Source organism: Ceratotherium simum, chromosome 6 (genome assembly GCF_057802395.1).
Source record: "Ceratotherium simum simum isolate JZ-2026a chromosome 6, ASM5780239v1, whole genome shotgun sequence".
Taxonomy (NCBI): Eukaryota; Metazoa; Chordata; class Mammalia; order Perissodactyla; family Rhinocerotidae; genus Ceratotherium; species Ceratotherium simum.
This window is the reverse complement of record NC_141905.1, coordinates 69644523-69661667: the sequence shown is the minus strand read 5'-3', so window position 1 is coordinate 69661667 and position 17145 is coordinate 69644523. Positions and strand designations below refer to the sequence as shown.

The window sequence follows — 17145 nt, the reverse complement described above, 5'->3', positions numbered from 1 at the left end:
CCTGGGCTCTGACCAATAGGGTAGCAGTAATTAAACCCAGGAAACTTGTTTCCTCTAGGATTGGGGAGGGATTAGCAAGTGACACCAGGGTAAGGGAGCTCATGTGCAGAGGATAGTGCAGGCTTTGAGACAGACGAAGAGAACAGCCTCTGGTTCTAACAGTTTTTCATTCCCAGTTTGTCATTCATCCACACCTTTATTCAGCCAGTACTTATTAACATCTACTATAGATCAGGCCCTGTGCTAGATCCCTCTTGAAATGCAATGTAATCTCTTCTCTCCTGGTGCTTCTAGTCTAGAGAAGACAGACATTAATAAAATAATCACAGATAAATGAGTAATTTTTAAACTTTTATGATGAAATATGATGAAAAGATATAGATAGGGAACTATAAGAGATCGAACAGGGACATCTGACCTAGTCTGGGAGTGTGGGAGGTGAAGTTTGAGCTGAGAAGTGAAGGACCAGTAGAAGTTATTTAGTTGAAGGGTGAATTTAGGGGAGAAATGTGTTCCAGGCAGAGGGGCCAGCATGTGCAAAGGTCCTGAGGCAGGAGGGAGCATGGCACGTTTAAAGCACTGTCAGAAAGCCAGTGTGGCTGGAGTGGAGTGTAGCTGGGCATTAATGCCATTTGCATCTATTCACAAATGCTTTTCTTTAATGCAACCTGAGGAGACTCTCTTTCTTGCAAACAAAAGTCCAATGGACAAAAGTACCTACTGTATACCCTAGGTGCTCAAAGGGGTCAAGATCAGTGAAAGAGCTTCATCCTCACTCTACCATTTACTAGCTGTGTGACCTTGGGCAAATTACTTAACCTCTCTGAGGGTCAGTTTGTGCATCTGGAAATGGAGATAATAAAAATATTTGTACAGAGTTGTGGTGAGGATTAAATGAGACGATGCCTGTGCACATGCCTAGCTTGGTTTGTGGCACATAGTTGGTGCTTAACACACACTTTTGATATTAGCCAAATGGCTGAGAAAGGACCAGGGCTCAATAAGAACTCATTTCTCTTTTGCACTCTGGTGGGCGTGGCGGTGAGGGCAAGACTAATACAGTGCTCAAAACAAGTTAGTAAATGATGCAAGAGAACCTGAGGGACGGGCCAAGGCAGGCCCCGGATTTTTAGCACAGGTAAACACAGCTATGTCTACAGGCTGGCCTATCCGGTGGCTTGTGCATGGAGCACGCTTGGACCAGAGGGAGAGGGTGGAGCTGGAGCCTAGAAGAAGGGGGCTGGGGAAGGGGACTGTGTGGAGCTGGGGCGTGGGTTCAATTCAGAGGCCAGTCTGGGACAGAAAGTCCAGTGAACTGTCATCAGTACTTATGAACTCCATGAGGGTAGGGCCACCTGGCTCTTATTCCCCACTGAGTCCCAGGTTCTACAGGTGCTCAGTGTTAGATGGATGGAAGGACAATGGTTATCTAGGCACGGAGTCACGTCCATCACATCCAGCGTGTGGGGGTCAGGAGGGTCTGCGCTGTGGCTTTGAGCAATCTGCCCATCTGTGCCAGGGTTCCCCGCCCCCCAGTAGAAGGGCAGCAGCAGCAGCAGAATACAGAGTTGAAAGCGGAGGGCAGTGCCACAGACTTGGAGACAAGGAGCTGGGGACCCAGCCCATGGGGCTTGAGTTCTGGACGGAATTTATTCCAGAAAGAATACAGAACTTGGCAGTGGAAACTCAGTCCTGTGGATGAATCCTTCAAAGTGAGATGGAGAGTAACAACACTGAGGATGCACAGGCTTCTCTCTGTACCTATTTATATACCAGCTCATTTCACAAACGCATTGTGGTATATTTAATCTTTACTACCCAAAGGTTTTTTTTTTTTTTTAAGTCACTGGGGAAATGGAAGTAAAAGAAGAGCTGAGAAATTTTAATGGCAACAGGGTGGAATCAATATCCAAAATACATGCCATTAAGGTCCTATAAAATTGCTAGAGGTAGGATAAAAATTCGGTTATAAGCTGCCTAGTGGCCTGAGCAAGAAGGGAAACAGGGGCAGTCACAAGCTTTATGGTGTTCAGAAGATAAACGACCAGCAACTCGGAGAGGTACAGCCTTTCAGAGTGTTGAGATCTGAGGGGCATTTTCCCTAGGTCCTCACACAAAGGAGACCCCCGGGTGCACAGGGCTCCCACCAGCCCACTGGATACTGGTGTGAGGCTGCTTATACATTCCCTGCCTCTGTCAGGCCCAGCTCAGGAGCTAGGGTGGATCTGAGGGGGACCTGCCCACAGACCCAGCTGGGAAACAGAATAGGGAAGTACTGATATCTCTATTCTTCCAGACACATCTCTACAGAGGTGTTTCCACAAACCTGGGGATGAAGGAAGTGAACAGCAGCTTTAATTCCCCACCCGGCACTGGGAGCCTGTGTAAGGTTCGTCTTGGCAAAAGTGAAGGTGTAATTAATGAGATTATTAAGGGAGTGAGAGTTACAGAGCCAGCCCCAGCTGTGGGGCTTCACTGGCTTACCCTCCAGTGACTCACTGGCTTGTGAGCAATCCTCATATGCCTAATTTAGAGGACCTACCCTTCAAAGAAAGACTTTCAGCAATAAAGCAAATGTCAGCAAGTGGGATGTCAGCACATCAGCCCAGTCTGCACGCAGCTTCCCATTCCGGCCACTCAGCACCTGGACAGGCCTGCACAATGGGCAAGCTTCCAGGACACATTCCAAGGCTGAGCAGAGGCTCCGAGATGTGAGACCCAGGAGGGACCTCAAGCATCAGCTAGATCAAGCCCTGAAGTTTGGTCCACAGAGCGTAGATATCCGCTCCAAAGCACAGGAGGTAGGGGTGGGGTAAGGGCTAGAACCCAGGACTTCCCCCTCCCAGTCCATGCTCTTCACTCCACTTTCTTCCATGGAAACCCTGCTTGGATCACGCAGATGAGGGGCGTGGGCTGAAGGAAATGCCGCCTCCCATCTGGGTGGCATTCTGATCGGTGGGCTCTCCAAGAAATCTGTGGAGGGCGAGTTGGGGAAAGGAAAAGGCACGTAGAGAGCAAGGCCTCAAGCAAAGCCTTTGAGGTGAGAGGTTTAGGAAGAGCTGGGCTACCCCGGGCTCCACCTCCATCTTGCTATTTGTTGACATGGGGCCTGCTGGGGGAGGGGGAGGCCTCTTTGGGCCCTCCAGAATTGAGGGGTATGGTGGACTCCCCACGTCAGGCACCAGTTGACTAGGGTGGCATAAATAACAGCCAGTTCTTGGTTTCCTCTGATAAGGAAATAGGCCCCAAGAGTTAGGCTGGAGTGGAGGCATAGCCAGCCATGGGGAGAAGTCAACACTGTCCCTTCCTTCCCCCACACAGACAGAGGAAATTACTCAGAAGACAAGTTGACTCAGTCTTGGATTTAAACCCACTCATTGAGGGATTTACCTAGGAACTCCTGAGAGAATTATCTGGAAGAATTAGTTCCAAGGGTAAAAAGATGGGGGGGCAGGCACTTAAGGTGAACCTTCACCTAGTTCACTTCTCCATCCTTTGGCCATTTTTCCATCTTTTTCTGAGCATCTGCCATGTGCCAGGCACTGGAGGCGGGAAGCTGACAAGTTTGGTACTTACGTTTGCTGGAGTCATGGGCCTCGAGCTTTAAGGGACTTTGGGGATCATCTAGCTCAGTTCACTCATTTCATAGACGAAGAATCTGAGGTTCAAATTGAATGCTTTGCCTGGGCTCACGGGAGTGAAGAGCCCAGGAGTGGATGCTCTGACCATCTCTCTGTGTGGCCTGCATCTCCGTGTGGACTCCTCTTGCAAGTAAGCTTAGGGAAGCCTCAACTGGAAAGCAGTTAAGATCACTAGCTTGTGAGCAGACGCACAGCCTCACACCTACAGCCGCACGTCCACCACCATCACTTTAGAGTTCATTTGGAAATAAAACCCGGCGAAGCAGGTTGGGTCCCCACCTAAATGTATTCCTTCCTTACCCCAACTCTCCAACATGAAGAAGTGCTTATTTTCTTTTTACTATTTTTATTTTGCACTATAAAAAACAACAACAACAACCGACAACAACGCTTTTCTTCACATTCGTATGGATTTTAGGAAATTATTGCCTTTTCCCCTGGAGAAATAAAACCTACAGACAAAAAAAGTAGTAGTACCACATTGCAAAATCTGCAAATCCCAGAAGTCAACAGCTTGAAGACAACCTCCAGGGGCAGGGAAGAAAACAAGTGTCACAAGAGACGAGACACGCACACAAGAGGACAGCAAGCTGGGGAAACGACCGTTTCAATGCCACCGACCCAGATAGCAGGTACCCTTTTTCTCCTGGCATCCACTGCCACCACCTCAAAGTGGTGATTTTTGGTCTATGGTCTGAAGAACTCTTTTCAAATGACACAAGAGTTGCTTTGAGGAGAGGTACAAGGAGAAAGGTTCAAGTATGAATAAGAATCATGCCACAGTCCAAAGTCAGGGAAAAACCCACGGTGAAAGGAAACCCAGAAGGGTCAACGTCTCGCTGCTGCAACCAGCTGCCTCCATTGGACCCAAGAGGGAGTCTCAAAACATGAGGGTTCCAATCTGCATATGTATTGTGTCCCTACAAACCCCATAGGGTTACTTTCCTGACTACATGGTGGTCGGCTTATGCCCTGAAGCAACACAGACAGATATTGAGACTGCCAAAGTTAAAAAAGGTGGAAATTGTGCTTCCTTCAAAATGAATTGGCTTCATAACTGCCTTTTCTCCGGGTTTAGCAACTGCTTTCTCCCCCGTTGCTGCAGGTATTTATTGCCTTATGCTTGAAATGAAAAGGCGAACTTTGAGGTGCAAGGACTGGGCAGTCCTGAGAGGGCAGAGGGTCTGGACGTACAGTAGTCGGCACACACTGTGCTCTCATAATGGCTTGGCCTTCCTTCGGTCCCGAGAACCTATCCCCGAGGTCAGTCTGAAGTTCATTTGCAAGCCTGGTGACCACTGACTATCCCACTAGGGCAGTGGGACAGGGTGAGGTCTTCAGTATTGCACAGGTATGAAATGTCCACGAGTTTAAAATACAAAATCACAGTTGTTCTTGGGGCTGGGCTGGTTCCCGCATCCCAGTTTTAGCAGGATGTGGCTGTGGCCATGGGGCTCCTGCTGAGGTCTGAGACAGTTGAGTGGGTGGGCACCGGCGCCAGCACTGAGGTAGGGAATGTGCAGTAGGAACCCTGCACATCAGGGCTCAGTGTCTGCAAATGAGCTATGAATGAAGAGCCGGCTGCCTCTCCTTGGCAGGAGGGAGGCTGAGGGGTGGGCGTGGAAGGCAGGATCTCAGATTCATACTGCAGGAGCTGGCCCATGAAGCCAAAGTTGGGTGAGATCACACTCCTCCTCTGCTTGATGTAATCGAAGGCATCCTTCAGGCGGAACTGCTTGGTCTTCATGAGGTAAGCCATGCAGATGGTGGGCGAACGGGAGATCCCAGCCTCACAGTGGACCAGGACCTTGCCTCCCTTTTCTCTGACACAGTCTGGAAGGAGGAAAAGACAGTAGGAATGAGCTGGGATTGGAACCCAAAGGCAATGTCAAAACACGAGAATTAAACATAAAAGTGGGCTAGTTATCAAACTGTCACGCCTGCTCAACAGCTGTGGTCCTACACCAGACTTTTGCCAGCCTTTAATCCTGACTGGTGAGGGTAGAGCTTTTGGGGTCCCACGAATGTTTAACCCCATATAGGACCTTTATAATCCTTAGAGCTACTTCCCAGTTCTCCAAGATACTTCCACAGATTCTGCCACTAGAGGCGCTTGACCTGGAGTAATCCCTTCCTAGGGATGCCATCTTAACTTGGGTTCCATGGATGGGTTCAAGAGGCATTGGAAAATCCTTGAAAATGCATGCAAGTTTTTATTGGGTATGCACATTTTTCTGAGAGCCCCAGGCTCAAAGACTGATTTGAAGAAGCAATTCTTGTCTCTCTGGGTCTGATTCTAATGGTGATGACCTAGCCCCTATCTGGTAGAGGCCTTCCAGCCTCTCTGTGCACCCTGTCTGGCTCTGCCAGGGTGGATGCTTGGCTCAATTCCCAGGGTTCCCACCACCAAACATACAATAAATAGTGCACAGCCACTAATTATAGCCCTGGCTAAGTGATGCTTACTAGACGGAGGATATAAATGGCTTTCACAAACTTCATCTTGCACAACAATGGGAGTCATTGCTATAAAGCTCCCACCGTCAGTTAGCATTCTTTAGCTCAATATGACAAAAAGGGAGGTGGCCTTCCTTTTCTGCTCTATTCGTCCCCCCAAAAAAGCTACGACTGTTAAAAATGGGAAGGGGTAAAAGGTTAAACATATATACACATCAAACAAAAATCACAAAAAATACAGTCTTCAATTTCCTGTCTTGCTAGTGAAGAAACAACTACATCACAGGAAGTTAGATGTACCTGGCACTATGTAAGGCCACAGTACAAAAACACAAGATTCTGAGGGGCAAAAAAAGTCAGCCCCTTACCCACCTTCCTTTTCAAGTTCAAGGAGTTTGCAAATGAATCTGCAACATCTAAAAGGTCACGTTTCTGAGGACTCAGAGAGGAACCCTGAAGTTTCCCCATCAGAGCAAAAGTCCCAAAGGACACCCCGGGGTAGCTCATTAGAGGTGTCCCCAATTCAGTCTCTGACTCAAAAGAAAAAGTGTCCCTGTAAATTAGTTCAAAGGAGAGACCCCAAATCCCTAGGATTACAGGGTAGTGACTCGGACTTTCCTTTGCTCCTGTTGGCTTCTTTTGTAGTCTAGCTTTTAACTGGCTCACATCCAAGAAAGCAAAGGGCCTAGAGTGCATTGCTTCTGGACCCCACTCTACCCCTCAGGGCTTGCCTTCCAAGTGGGCCTTGGAGGAGGTTAGTACATGCTTAGGCCTCAGTCCCTCCTTCCATCAGCAGGGCAAGGAGTCTGGGGAGAAGCATCCTGTGCTTTCAAAAGACAGTGGGTTTGTGTGGTTGTGTACACAGAGACAATACACACACAGGATAGGGAGGGAGGCTTCTGAGACATGGATGGGGGCGGGTTTCATGACCTCACTGAGTAGCTATCCAGGTAATTAAATAACAGGCTGAGAAGGGCAAGGCATTCCCAGGGACAGGGAGAACAAGTCAAGGGTTTCCCACCCTGAACCCACCATTTTGACTGCCTCTCAGAGACCTAAAGGAATCATCCCAGCCTAGAGACTCAGGGTACAAGGAGGACAGGCTCAGCCTTCTGCCTCTGGTGAGTTTCTCGTTGGGCTCCCCGTGGAGCAGAAACCATGTGCGATGAGCAGAGGGCCCTGCAAGTGGCTGATGGGGGGCCTTTAATTGCTACTTTCACTAAGTAATTATTGGCGTGCCCAGTATCTGCCTTTACCCCTCCAACATCCTTCAGAACAAGATACAGGAAAATCAAGTCTCAGCTCCAACAACTATGCATGTTAAAGGGAAAGAAGGACTCAGGAAAAGGAGGCAAGACCACAAAGCCCAGTGCTTGCAAATTTGAGACAGAAAAAAGTCTGCCCAGCCCCCGAGGGAGAGGGATGGGGGAAAGAGAAGATGTCAAATGGGAAAGGATCCAGGCTACACTGAGGAGCTGGAAACCCAAAGCTCAAAGCCTTTTCCAGGCAAAGGAACCAGAGGTTTCCAGGCCCACACAATGGAGTAAATGAAAACTGCCTCACGGAACGTTCAAAGGAAGCATACGATGCCAACTTTCCCGCGCGCGGAGCTTGAGTCAGTGCTATCTTTAATCCAAAACTAGCTGAAAACGCAAAACAAACTGCCCCCAAAGCGGTTTGCCAAAAACTGTGGAAAGCTGCTGGGGCCCTTGGGGCTCAGTGCGTAAGTAGTGCTCTCTCCAGCCTTCTGTTTGCTTTTAAAAATATCCCAACCTACGTAGAAGCAGGGTTAGGCTGGTTCTTTCCCTCCCCTGCTTCCCTGGCATGGAGCATTACGCACGGACGCACTCTGCTTCCCACCCAGCCAGAAACAATAACAGTGAGCAGTGAGTACTGCCATAAAGTTATATTAATTCATTTATCTCGCCAATTAAAGCTCCTATTAATAGCAGCTCAAATCCTGCCCTTCGCCTTTTCAGTGGCTGCATGCTTTCTCGGCTCCAACTCTTGGTCGTGGCGTACAAAAGACACTTCTCTTGGCGAAGGTAGCCCCCATCAGTACGTCAAAATCCAAGATCATGTGTCCCTAGGGCGCTCCCAAAACAACTGAGGGGGAATGGCTGAACCTACCAATGAAGTCTATTGCTTCTTTAAAGTGGGAGCTGATGTCAGCCGTGTGGCTGTCCTCCACAGGGATCCATTTGTAGTGTAGGTGGGTCATGCAGGCCTCGGAGGTCCGCCGAGAGACATTCAGCAGGGCTGTGATGTGCAGGTTGGCGAGGAACTCACACTTGGACGCATGGTAGGCACTTCCAAGGTAGAGGAATGGGAGAATTTCAACTGGGCCACCCTGGAAGCAGGGGCAAAAGACAACCAGGAAACACTGGATGAGCTTGCTCATTTGGGAGAGGAAACAAAACCACCTTGACCTATTTGTTTTCAGGTGGGAGGTTCCCTTTCTGGTTTCTAGGTAGAGTTCAAAGCCAGGGCAGTTCAACCTAGAGTGGGTGCAGCCTCCATCCTGGAAAACTCTCTAGCCTACATTGCTACCTTGTGACTCAGTGACAGCAAAGCCCACACAGCATAGATTTTCATTTTCTTACACATATTGAGGAGGCAGGAAATGCCAGCAGCCTTCCTATGCTGCCAAGGATGAGAAGCAGTGTGGCGTGATGGGAAGAATTGAGAGGCCCGTGTGAAGTTCTAGGTGCCCTGAGCACCAGGGAAGCCCTTTAACCTTGGGGCAGCCTCAGTTTCTTTCTAGATAAAATGGGGAAGGGTTAAACAAGGTGAACTCTCCCCTTTAACCTTGGGGCAGCCTCAGTTTCTTTCTAGATAAAATGGGGAAGGGTTAAACAAGGTGAACTCTCCCCTTTACAGTCTTGATGTTTTATATAGTGTATTTCATCAAACCTAGGACTGTTGATCCTAAGATGCATCCAGATTTCAGAGATGTTAAAATGTGCCCCCTCCCCCGCAAAAAAGTATGCTTCTTAAGAAATGAAAATAACCACTACCTACCCTGAATTCTCAGATAAAGAAAAGCTGTTAGGTCATGAGCAGAGGGGCTTCCCCCACCCCTGACCTTCTTCGTGTGGGCTGAAGGATGTTGGTGAGAGATGCTCACATTCTCACCCTTTTGGGAGGCCACCCACACACCAGGTTTCTAGTTAAAGAGGATCCCAATTAGAACCAGAGACCATCGACCCTGAGGCAAAGCTAAAAAGAACTACTAGCTAGTCAAACTCTGGCAGTCTCAGCATTTCCAGGGTGGCAAGAAAAGCCAGTGATGTTGGAACAATAGGAGCCCCTGGAGATTCAGAGGGAAACACTGAGCTGGGGGGACAGGGGCTGTGAGCCTTTCCCGTATCATCCATCCGCTTCCTGTGTTTCCATTTCCTGTCCCGGAATAAGAGTGGAATGGAAACTCTGCCAGGCCCATGACAGGGAAAGGGGCATGGGCCGAGGGCCAGCAGCAGGCAATTCTCAAATTACCCGGCCCATGGTGATTGCTTTTTCTTTCCTGAGAAGTCAAATGTTTAAGCAAAGGTAGTTTGGCCACTTGGAAGAAAGTTAGAGGATTTTACAAAAAGTAATAATAGTAACAACCAGTAGTTTATTAGCACCTACAACTCCTGGCCCCGGGGTTTAACACTTTAGATGTACCTATATAGATCTCTCTCTTTCTCTTTAGAGCCTGGAAAATGCTGACATACCAGGCCTGGGATCCCATTCAACTTCTTCTGAAGCTCAGCCCAACACAGCCCTGAAACCATGATCTTTCCTTTTCTGAATCTTCTGTTTAGACTCAAGAGGAAGAAATCAAAGGTTAACACGACCTCGCCTGGCTTCTCTCAATGCAGAAGCACTTCTAAGAAGTAGCATGAGGGGGTTCCCCAGATGAACCCTGGAGACACATCAGGGCCTCCCCAGCCCTCACTTGGCCAAAGGTCTATGTTTTCTCACAACATCCTGCCAATTCTTGTTTCTCTTTCACTTTCTGAAAAACTGGGGGAAAACACCACCCAAACAAATAAACACCAAAATAGAAATCTAGCTAGGCCGGATGCCCACGGCTCGCAAGCCAAGGGTTCAGACATGTGAGTATTTTTAATAAAGGAAAACAAACAAAATAACAACCCTGGCACCTCGCCAAGCTAACAGGCTTCCTGATCAAGGATCCCATTGAAGGAAAGGTCATCTGGCTTTACTTGGAAGTTTATCCCCAGGGGCAGAGCTCTGCTCATGGCAGGCAGCTGGCATTTTTGGCAGCATCTAGATGTCTTCTTTCTTATGATTTGGATATGTTCTTATTTTATGGGAAAAATTTGAAAAGCTCCTCCCACCAAGTCAGGTGCCTAGAATGACCCTTTTCGGAAAGAAGGCACGTGGAAAACAGAACAAGGTCCTGAAAAGAACCAGAACGGGGAGTTAAGAGAAGGGGGAGCTGGGCCTAGTGCTGCCATGAATCCAGCTGCAGGATGCTTTGCAAATCAATCATCTCACTGGCCATGACACAGTTTTTCCCTCTGTAAAATGGGAATGTGGCTTTTCATCTCTGATTTCTGCCAGATTTGGGTTGTTGCTCCCCTTTTTCTCATCTTCTTGCATCATAGGTAACCCCCTGACTGAGCCTTCCACTTTTTCTTCCTTTAATGAGTTGTCAAAAAGTACGGTTCTTTGAAGAAAAAAAACCCACACGTTTGTAGAAACATGAAATCCTCTAGTGTCTCCTGATCTGCTCTGGTTTCAGAATTTATGAAATTATAACCATCAGAAACCCTTAGAGGAGAATGCTTACCCATCCAAATAGTAGTTTCTCTGCAGCTCTCTCCCAACCTTTCCCTCTGCCCCATTTCAGTTAACAATACCAACAAGACACGCCTTGACAGTAGTGGGTTGATTTGTGGAAACTGGAGCAGGAACAACTACAAAGAAGATCAACACTGGAAGCCTGCAAGTCAGCTCTGAAACGTCTTCAGGGAAACCTAAACTGATATTTCGAAGCTTCTCTGCACCTCCCAGGCCAGCTAATAATAATATATCTTTCACTTCCCCTTTTTCTCCACAAGCCGTCAAGCATCCTGTGGCTCGTTTGCTCTCGTCAGCTTGTTTGCTGGAAGGAAGCCCATTTACTCTTGGATGGAAACTCAAGTTGGCAAGCAACAGAGGCTCTCTAAAGCTACAGGGCTCTACCAACACCCTGAGCCACAAAAGAACCAACCACCGTGGCTGCTGAGCCGTTACTGAGTGGGGAGAGGAAGAGTCAGGGTGGTGAGGAGGGAATGGAGCCAGGGGGTGGGGGAGCACTTCCACAGCGTGTACCTGGTCATAAGCTGGTCTGTAGCTGATGCTGAGCACTGGTTTCCCACAATGGCCGATGAGGGCTCTCTCAGTTTCAATCTTCTCTTGTGAAATGGGTTTTACGTCCACGCAACACTCAGGATATTCCGAGTAGAAAGTCTCATAGCCCCCTACAAGAAAAGAAAAGTAAGACAGATGTAAGCATTGATTTCTCAGGCTGTCAGAAAATGTCCAGAATTAATCAATACCCTGACTGTGGAATAGTCAAAAATATTAAGCTAATATAGATTCTGGTCATATAAAAAAATTGAGCCAAACTAATAGTTTTAGAACAGAAATGGGCTTTACACCCACACACCACACACACACACACACACACACACACACAGACATTCTTCTAAAAAGCTGTAGTTCAGAGAAGCAATGATTAACTTTTTGTGTCTATCAGAAGCAGCTTAAACTGTGAAAGGAAATATATTTGACATCCAGCCAATATTACCCAAATCCTTCCAGAAAACAAAAAAACATTTTTCTCTCTTGTTTATCTAAAATGCAGATGTGATTATACAGAATTTCATTAATTTTCCAGAAGAAAGATACTCTTAAAATGGTCTATTTCGTCCCTAGCCCATCAGCTCTGAACTAGATTATAGATGGAACCCCCTCTGTTTATAAGGGAATGGGGGCTAATATGAGGTTTAAATTCAAGGCAATAAAACAGCCCTGCCCTTTCTCACTCCCAGGGTGCTAAGAACACTGCCGACAACCCTCTCTACAGGTCCAATTTAGAGTAATCAATCTAGTTAATTACCTTCCAAACCGAACTGGAGGAATGAGGCTTCTGAGCTTAATTCTTAGCCACTATAAGAAAAAACTGTCTCTCTCCCCTTGATGACCACCTACCCTCCATTTCTATCTCCTTATTACCCTCCCCTCCTGAACATTCTCCCCCACAAGCCCTCAAAACGATGTCAACTAGTGGCAGGCATAATTCTGTAAAAATCCTTAACATTACATTTAAACTTCTCCAGATGGATCACTTAAGGTAAAAACTACTCTCTGACCAAGTCACAGACACTTGAGTATATAAACAAGCCTTCTCAGGCCCAGTACACTCAGAAGGGAAAAACCACATGAAAAACTGGCCTCTGAAGCCTCAGAATGCCAAGTGCTGGAGGGTGAACATGCCAGCTTTGCCTGGGGAAACCCTTTGCTTCCAATCCAAAGAAACCTAAGGCACTTTCTAGAGCTTCCAAAAACCCCGCTTCTGTCTTTTTCTGGCCCAGAGAATTCACTTGGGGTCAAATCATCAATTAAATATGCATTCTGAGACCACGTATTTTCCAAAAAGCCCCTCCTTTTTTCTTCTGTCTTTTGGTGTTGTGACAGCCCCAGAGCAGAGCACGTGGTGGCTTTTTTAAACCCCAGCAGTAGACAAATGGTTAATGGATTACATGGCAGTCTCCAGCTCCCTCCCAGAAGCTGCCGGCCAATTCCTAGAATGAGTCATCTTGCCATTACAGCTTCCTCTCAGCTTGCTGGAACTGCCCCCGCCCCCATTTAGCACACTCAAATCTCCCCTGTGGTCACTTCAACAAATAGCCCACTGGGCCTCCCCAGATAAGCTTCTGGTCCTCTACAATGACGGTGTTCCCCGTCATGAGACAGGAGGCCAGGCTGGAGGGGGACGGAGGTGGAAGGTGGTGGAGGTGTTTGTAGCTTGGTTTCCCCCTCCCCTCCACTGTATCCTCTGGCCCTGTTCTCTTCTAGGAGGCAGAGAGAATGCCAGACCTACACTGACCCACAGCTTCCTCGGAAGTGGTGTCTCTAGTTAGTAAATCACTTCCTGTGCCTGGGCCTCAACATTTTGGGTTCCAGGAGACAAACTGAGTGATATGGGATGGAAATCTGGAGGAAGAGTGGCCCAGGGCCTCCCAAACTTCAGAATGAGGCTTGGGAAAGAGAAGCCTTCAGGCCACTCCATCTCTTGGCTTTAAATAGAGCACTTAAGAGTTGGCTGTTAGGAGGACAGACAGGAGGTGCGGGTGTGGGCTGGGTCCTGCCTGCCTGTTGACAAAATAAGGCAGACAGACAAAGAGTCTCAGTGTAGTTGAGGGACAGATAAACAGGCCCTGCCTCTTCAAGCTGGGGTCAGGAGGAGTCCTCCAGATTAGATGATCTCTGTCTTCCACCCACTTCCATCAGAGGTGTGGAGAGAGAACATTCCTCTCCGGTGCCTCACTTGAGTTGCAAGAGTCCTGGCAATACTTTTGGCTGCTTCAACCCTCTTCAGAGTGATTCTGCTTTTGATCACCACCACATTACCCAGGGGAGCAGGGCAGAGAAAGTGCACAATGGATGTATAAATGCGCACTGACGGTCAACGTCTCACTTTAGGCGGTTTTTTTTGGCGGGGGGAGGGGGGATTAAACGAAAGTGTAAAAAGGCATTGCCCCCAAGATCTGAGATGCCACTAGATTAAAACCTCAACTCGTACCTGGACATGAGTTAGGTAAGGAAATAAAAATTCTTTGGCAACAACTTAAAGTTTAGTAGTATAAGGGTAAATATCAAGCAATCTGTACTGAAATTTAAAATGCACACAACTTTCAACCTGGCAATTCTCATAATTTTACTGATAGTGCACACGCAAAAGCATTTGGACAAAGATATACTTGACCACATTGCTTCAAATAGTGAGGCTGGAAGCAACCTACTGGCTATCAGCAGGGGACTGGTTTAAAAACTGAAACAGAGGGGCCAGACTGGTGGCACAGCGGTTAAGTGCGCGTGCTCTGCTTTGGCGGCCCGGGGTTCCCAGGCCCGGATCCCCGGCACGCACCAACGCACGGCTTTTCAAGCCATGCTGTGGCGGCATCCCATATAAAGTGGAGGAAGATGGGCACAGATGCTAGCCCAGGGCCTATCCGCCTCAGCAAAAAAAGAGGAGGATTGGCATCACATGTTAGTTCAGGGCTGATCGTCCTCACACACACTTTCTCTCTCTCTCTCTCTCTCACACATACACACACACACACACACACACACAAAGTGAAACAGACATGTACGCTCTGATCTCCCAAGATCTAGTTGGGTGAAAGAGGCAGGAACAGGAAATACACAAAATTATTCTGTTATTTAAAGATATTCACGGAAAATTAACTTATTTAAAGACAAACAAGAAATAGTTGGTGGTCATCTCTGGGGAGTGGAACTGGGTTCTAGAGTGTGCAGAAGACTCATTTTTCATTGTACAGCCTTTGTGCTGTTCAAATTTTTACCTGTGTATGTTACTTTCATTAAAAAAAACACTTTAAACATTAATTTTCCCTGAGATGTGAATCTACAGGGTTGCCTACTTCCTGTGAAATATTTCTAAACGGTCAGCATGGCCCCCCTGGAGAGGGGTGGGGAGCAAAGATAGGACCAGGAGGGGTTTCCTGGAACATATCTTTCATGCTACGGGGGAGGTGGAAGCTTTTCCTGTACTCACTGCTAAGAACAGGAGATAAAAACCACATCAGGAAGAGAAAGAAATCAGGGGCCATGTGTGAAACCTCTGCAGAGCTTGGAGGGCATCCCTCTATCCCCTGGGGGCTGAGCCAGGGTGGAGGAGAATTATCTTCTTCTGCCTCTATTATCTCCCTAACAGGAACAACAGGGGACAGTCTGCAAGAGGTGCTAATAGAAGTGGGAGCTGCCCATGTGCCTCTGGAATCTTCTAGCCTGGAGCGTGTGAAATTCCCCAAATTGCAGGCGTTTAAAACAGGGCCCTCACTCAGCTCACTGTACCTGAGTTCTGAACCACAGCACTGTTACATCTCAAGGTGTCTGGACCAGGGTAGGCAGGGTCTTGGGGCACCCCCTTGGCTGAGCCCTCATGTGTGCACTGTGGGCTAGGTCTTCCACACATGTGAGGTTACAAAGGGCTCAAATATAAGGCGGGAGCAGTCATAGGAAGTGACCCAGAAATCAATGCTCTGGAGTTTGAGTCACTCACTCACCACCGGAAGTCAAAATCATCTCCCCAGCAGGTGTAATGGACAGACTGGTGGCACAGCTTCTGGGGGTCTCAAACCAAAGGCCACACAATCCCCTCCACCACCACCCTGCGGCACCTCTCCTAGGTCCTGGCTCGCTGGCCGGCCCGCCTCCTACCCCTGGCCGCCTCCCACCCCTGGCCAACAGCGAGATGTCGGCCCTGGCTTGGCTCAGGACTGTCCCGGGGATGATCCCGGGGCGGGGGAGGGAAGGGGTGAAAAGGGTGGGAAGGCTGTTAGCTCCAAATTGAGCTGGAGAAAGGCCTGGGAGGGGAGAAGGGGAGACCGGAGGAAAACAATAAAAAGCAATAAAACAAAATGGAAAGAAAAGGGAGGGACTCGCCAGGGTCAAAAAGGCAAGTAGGGTCGGTGAACACAGCCTAACGGACGTTAATTGTCCAGGCGGCAAGAAAGGGGACACCATGGCGCCACGCTCCTGGGGTGGGGGTGGGGGGTCGCGACATGCTGATCCCGCCAGTCTGTCTATCAGGAAGGCCCAGAGCCCAGGCCTCAGGGAGAGCGCCGAAACCCACGCCAGGAAACGGGGCCCGCGCCCAGCACGAGCTGACGGCCCCCAAACTGCTAAGCAGCAGCGCACCCCCTGCGTAACCAACCCCACCAAGGCAGGCGGAGAGGCTGTCAAGCGCTTTCGAGGAACGCGGGTGGGGAGGGGGAAGCTCTGAGCGCAGACACCGGCAGTGCCCTCCCCAGCGCACGTCAAGCTCCGGTGTGCAGACTCCGGCAAGTGGAGACTTCCCGGCTTCCAGGGGCGAGGAGGGCGCCCCGCAAGGAGGGGACCCCAGAGCCCAGGGCATCTCCGGCGCGGAGGTGGGGAGGGGGACAGGGGACCGGCGGCCCTGACGCGCTCACCTTTGAGGAAGTAGACCCGCGGGCCGGCGGGCAAGCAGGCGAGCAGCGAGGTGAGCACGACGCGCGCGGCGCTCTCTTCGCGCAGCTTCTGCCAGTGGCGGCTGCCCTGGTCGAGCACCACCACGGCCGCCACGCCGCCGCCGCCCTCCTGCAGCAGCTGCGCGCGCGCCGCCTCGTCGGGCAGCACGTAGCGCGCCGGCACCGCGCCGCCGCGGGCCCGCCGCAGGACCACCGAGTTGAGGTTGACGTTGAGCGAGCCGCGCACGCTCGAGGCGGCGAAGGCCAGGTAGGGCCGGCAATCGAGCACCACGCAGCGCGCCGCCGCCTCCTTGCGGAGCATCTTGCGCAGCTGGCGCCCGTCGAGCGACGTGACCTTCATGCCGCCGCCGCCCAGCGGCCCCGCGCCGTGCGCCCCGCAGGTGCCCACGGCCAGGGTGCCCGCCGGCGAGGCACAAGAGGGCGACCCGCGGGGCTGCGGCCGGCCGACCGAGCCCTCCGCCGGAGCGGCCGCTCAACTCTTCTTTCCCGCCCCGCACGCTCGGCGCCCGGCCCGGGCACTCGCCGCTCCAGAAGCCGGGCATTCCGCCCGCAGCGCAGCGTTTTATGTGAATGAGCGTGCGCCCTGTGACGTGGCTGCCCATATAAGGCCGAAGATGGGCTTTCCCCGCCCCTTTGGGCTGTGGCCACGCCCCCGGGGAGCGGGACGCGCGGGGCCGGCGCCGAGCGTTAGTCAGCCGGAGCAAGAGGAAGTGGAAGGCGCCTCCCCGGTGCTCTCTGTGGCATTGCGCGGAGAGAGTCACTCGCGCATCACCGGGGACTGCCGGTGGGGTGTC

General features: G+C 50.0%; 1 protein-coding gene across 1 annotated transcript; it reads right to left on the bottom strand.

The window, feature by feature from the left end:
- Window positions 1-3998: 3998 nt before the first annotated feature.
- On the bottom strand, window positions 3999-16866 carry DUSP5 (dual specificity phosphatase 5). The gene is made up of 4 exons (XM_004428071.3): window positions 16313-16866; window positions 11424-11572; window positions 8229-8448; window positions 3999-5474 (listed from the first exon to the last, which is right to left on the bottom strand). The coding sequence occupies exons 1-4, from the start codon at window positions 16689-16691 to the stop codon at window positions 5068-5070; spliced, it is 1155 nt and encodes a 384-aa protein (XP_004428128.2). The 5' UTR covers window positions 16692-16866; the 3' UTR covers window positions 3999-5067.
- Between the last annotated feature and the right edge of the window lie 279 nt (window positions 16867-17145).

Excerpts from the sequence above, each read along its gene's own strand:
- DUSP5 (XM_004428071.3), bottom strand. The coding sequence starts at position 16,691 with ATGAAGGTCACGTCGCTCGACGGGCGCCAGCTGCGCAAGATGCTCCGC. Across the intron at positions 8,449-11,423 it reads ACAGACCAGCTTATGACCAG|GGTGGCCCAGTTGAAATTCT; the intron begins GTACACGCTGTG and ends CCCTGCTTCCAG. Across the intron at positions 5,475-8,228 it reads AGAAGCAATAGACTTCATTG|ACTGTGTCAGAGAAAAGGGA; the intron begins GTAGGTTCAGCC and ends TCCTCCTTCCAG.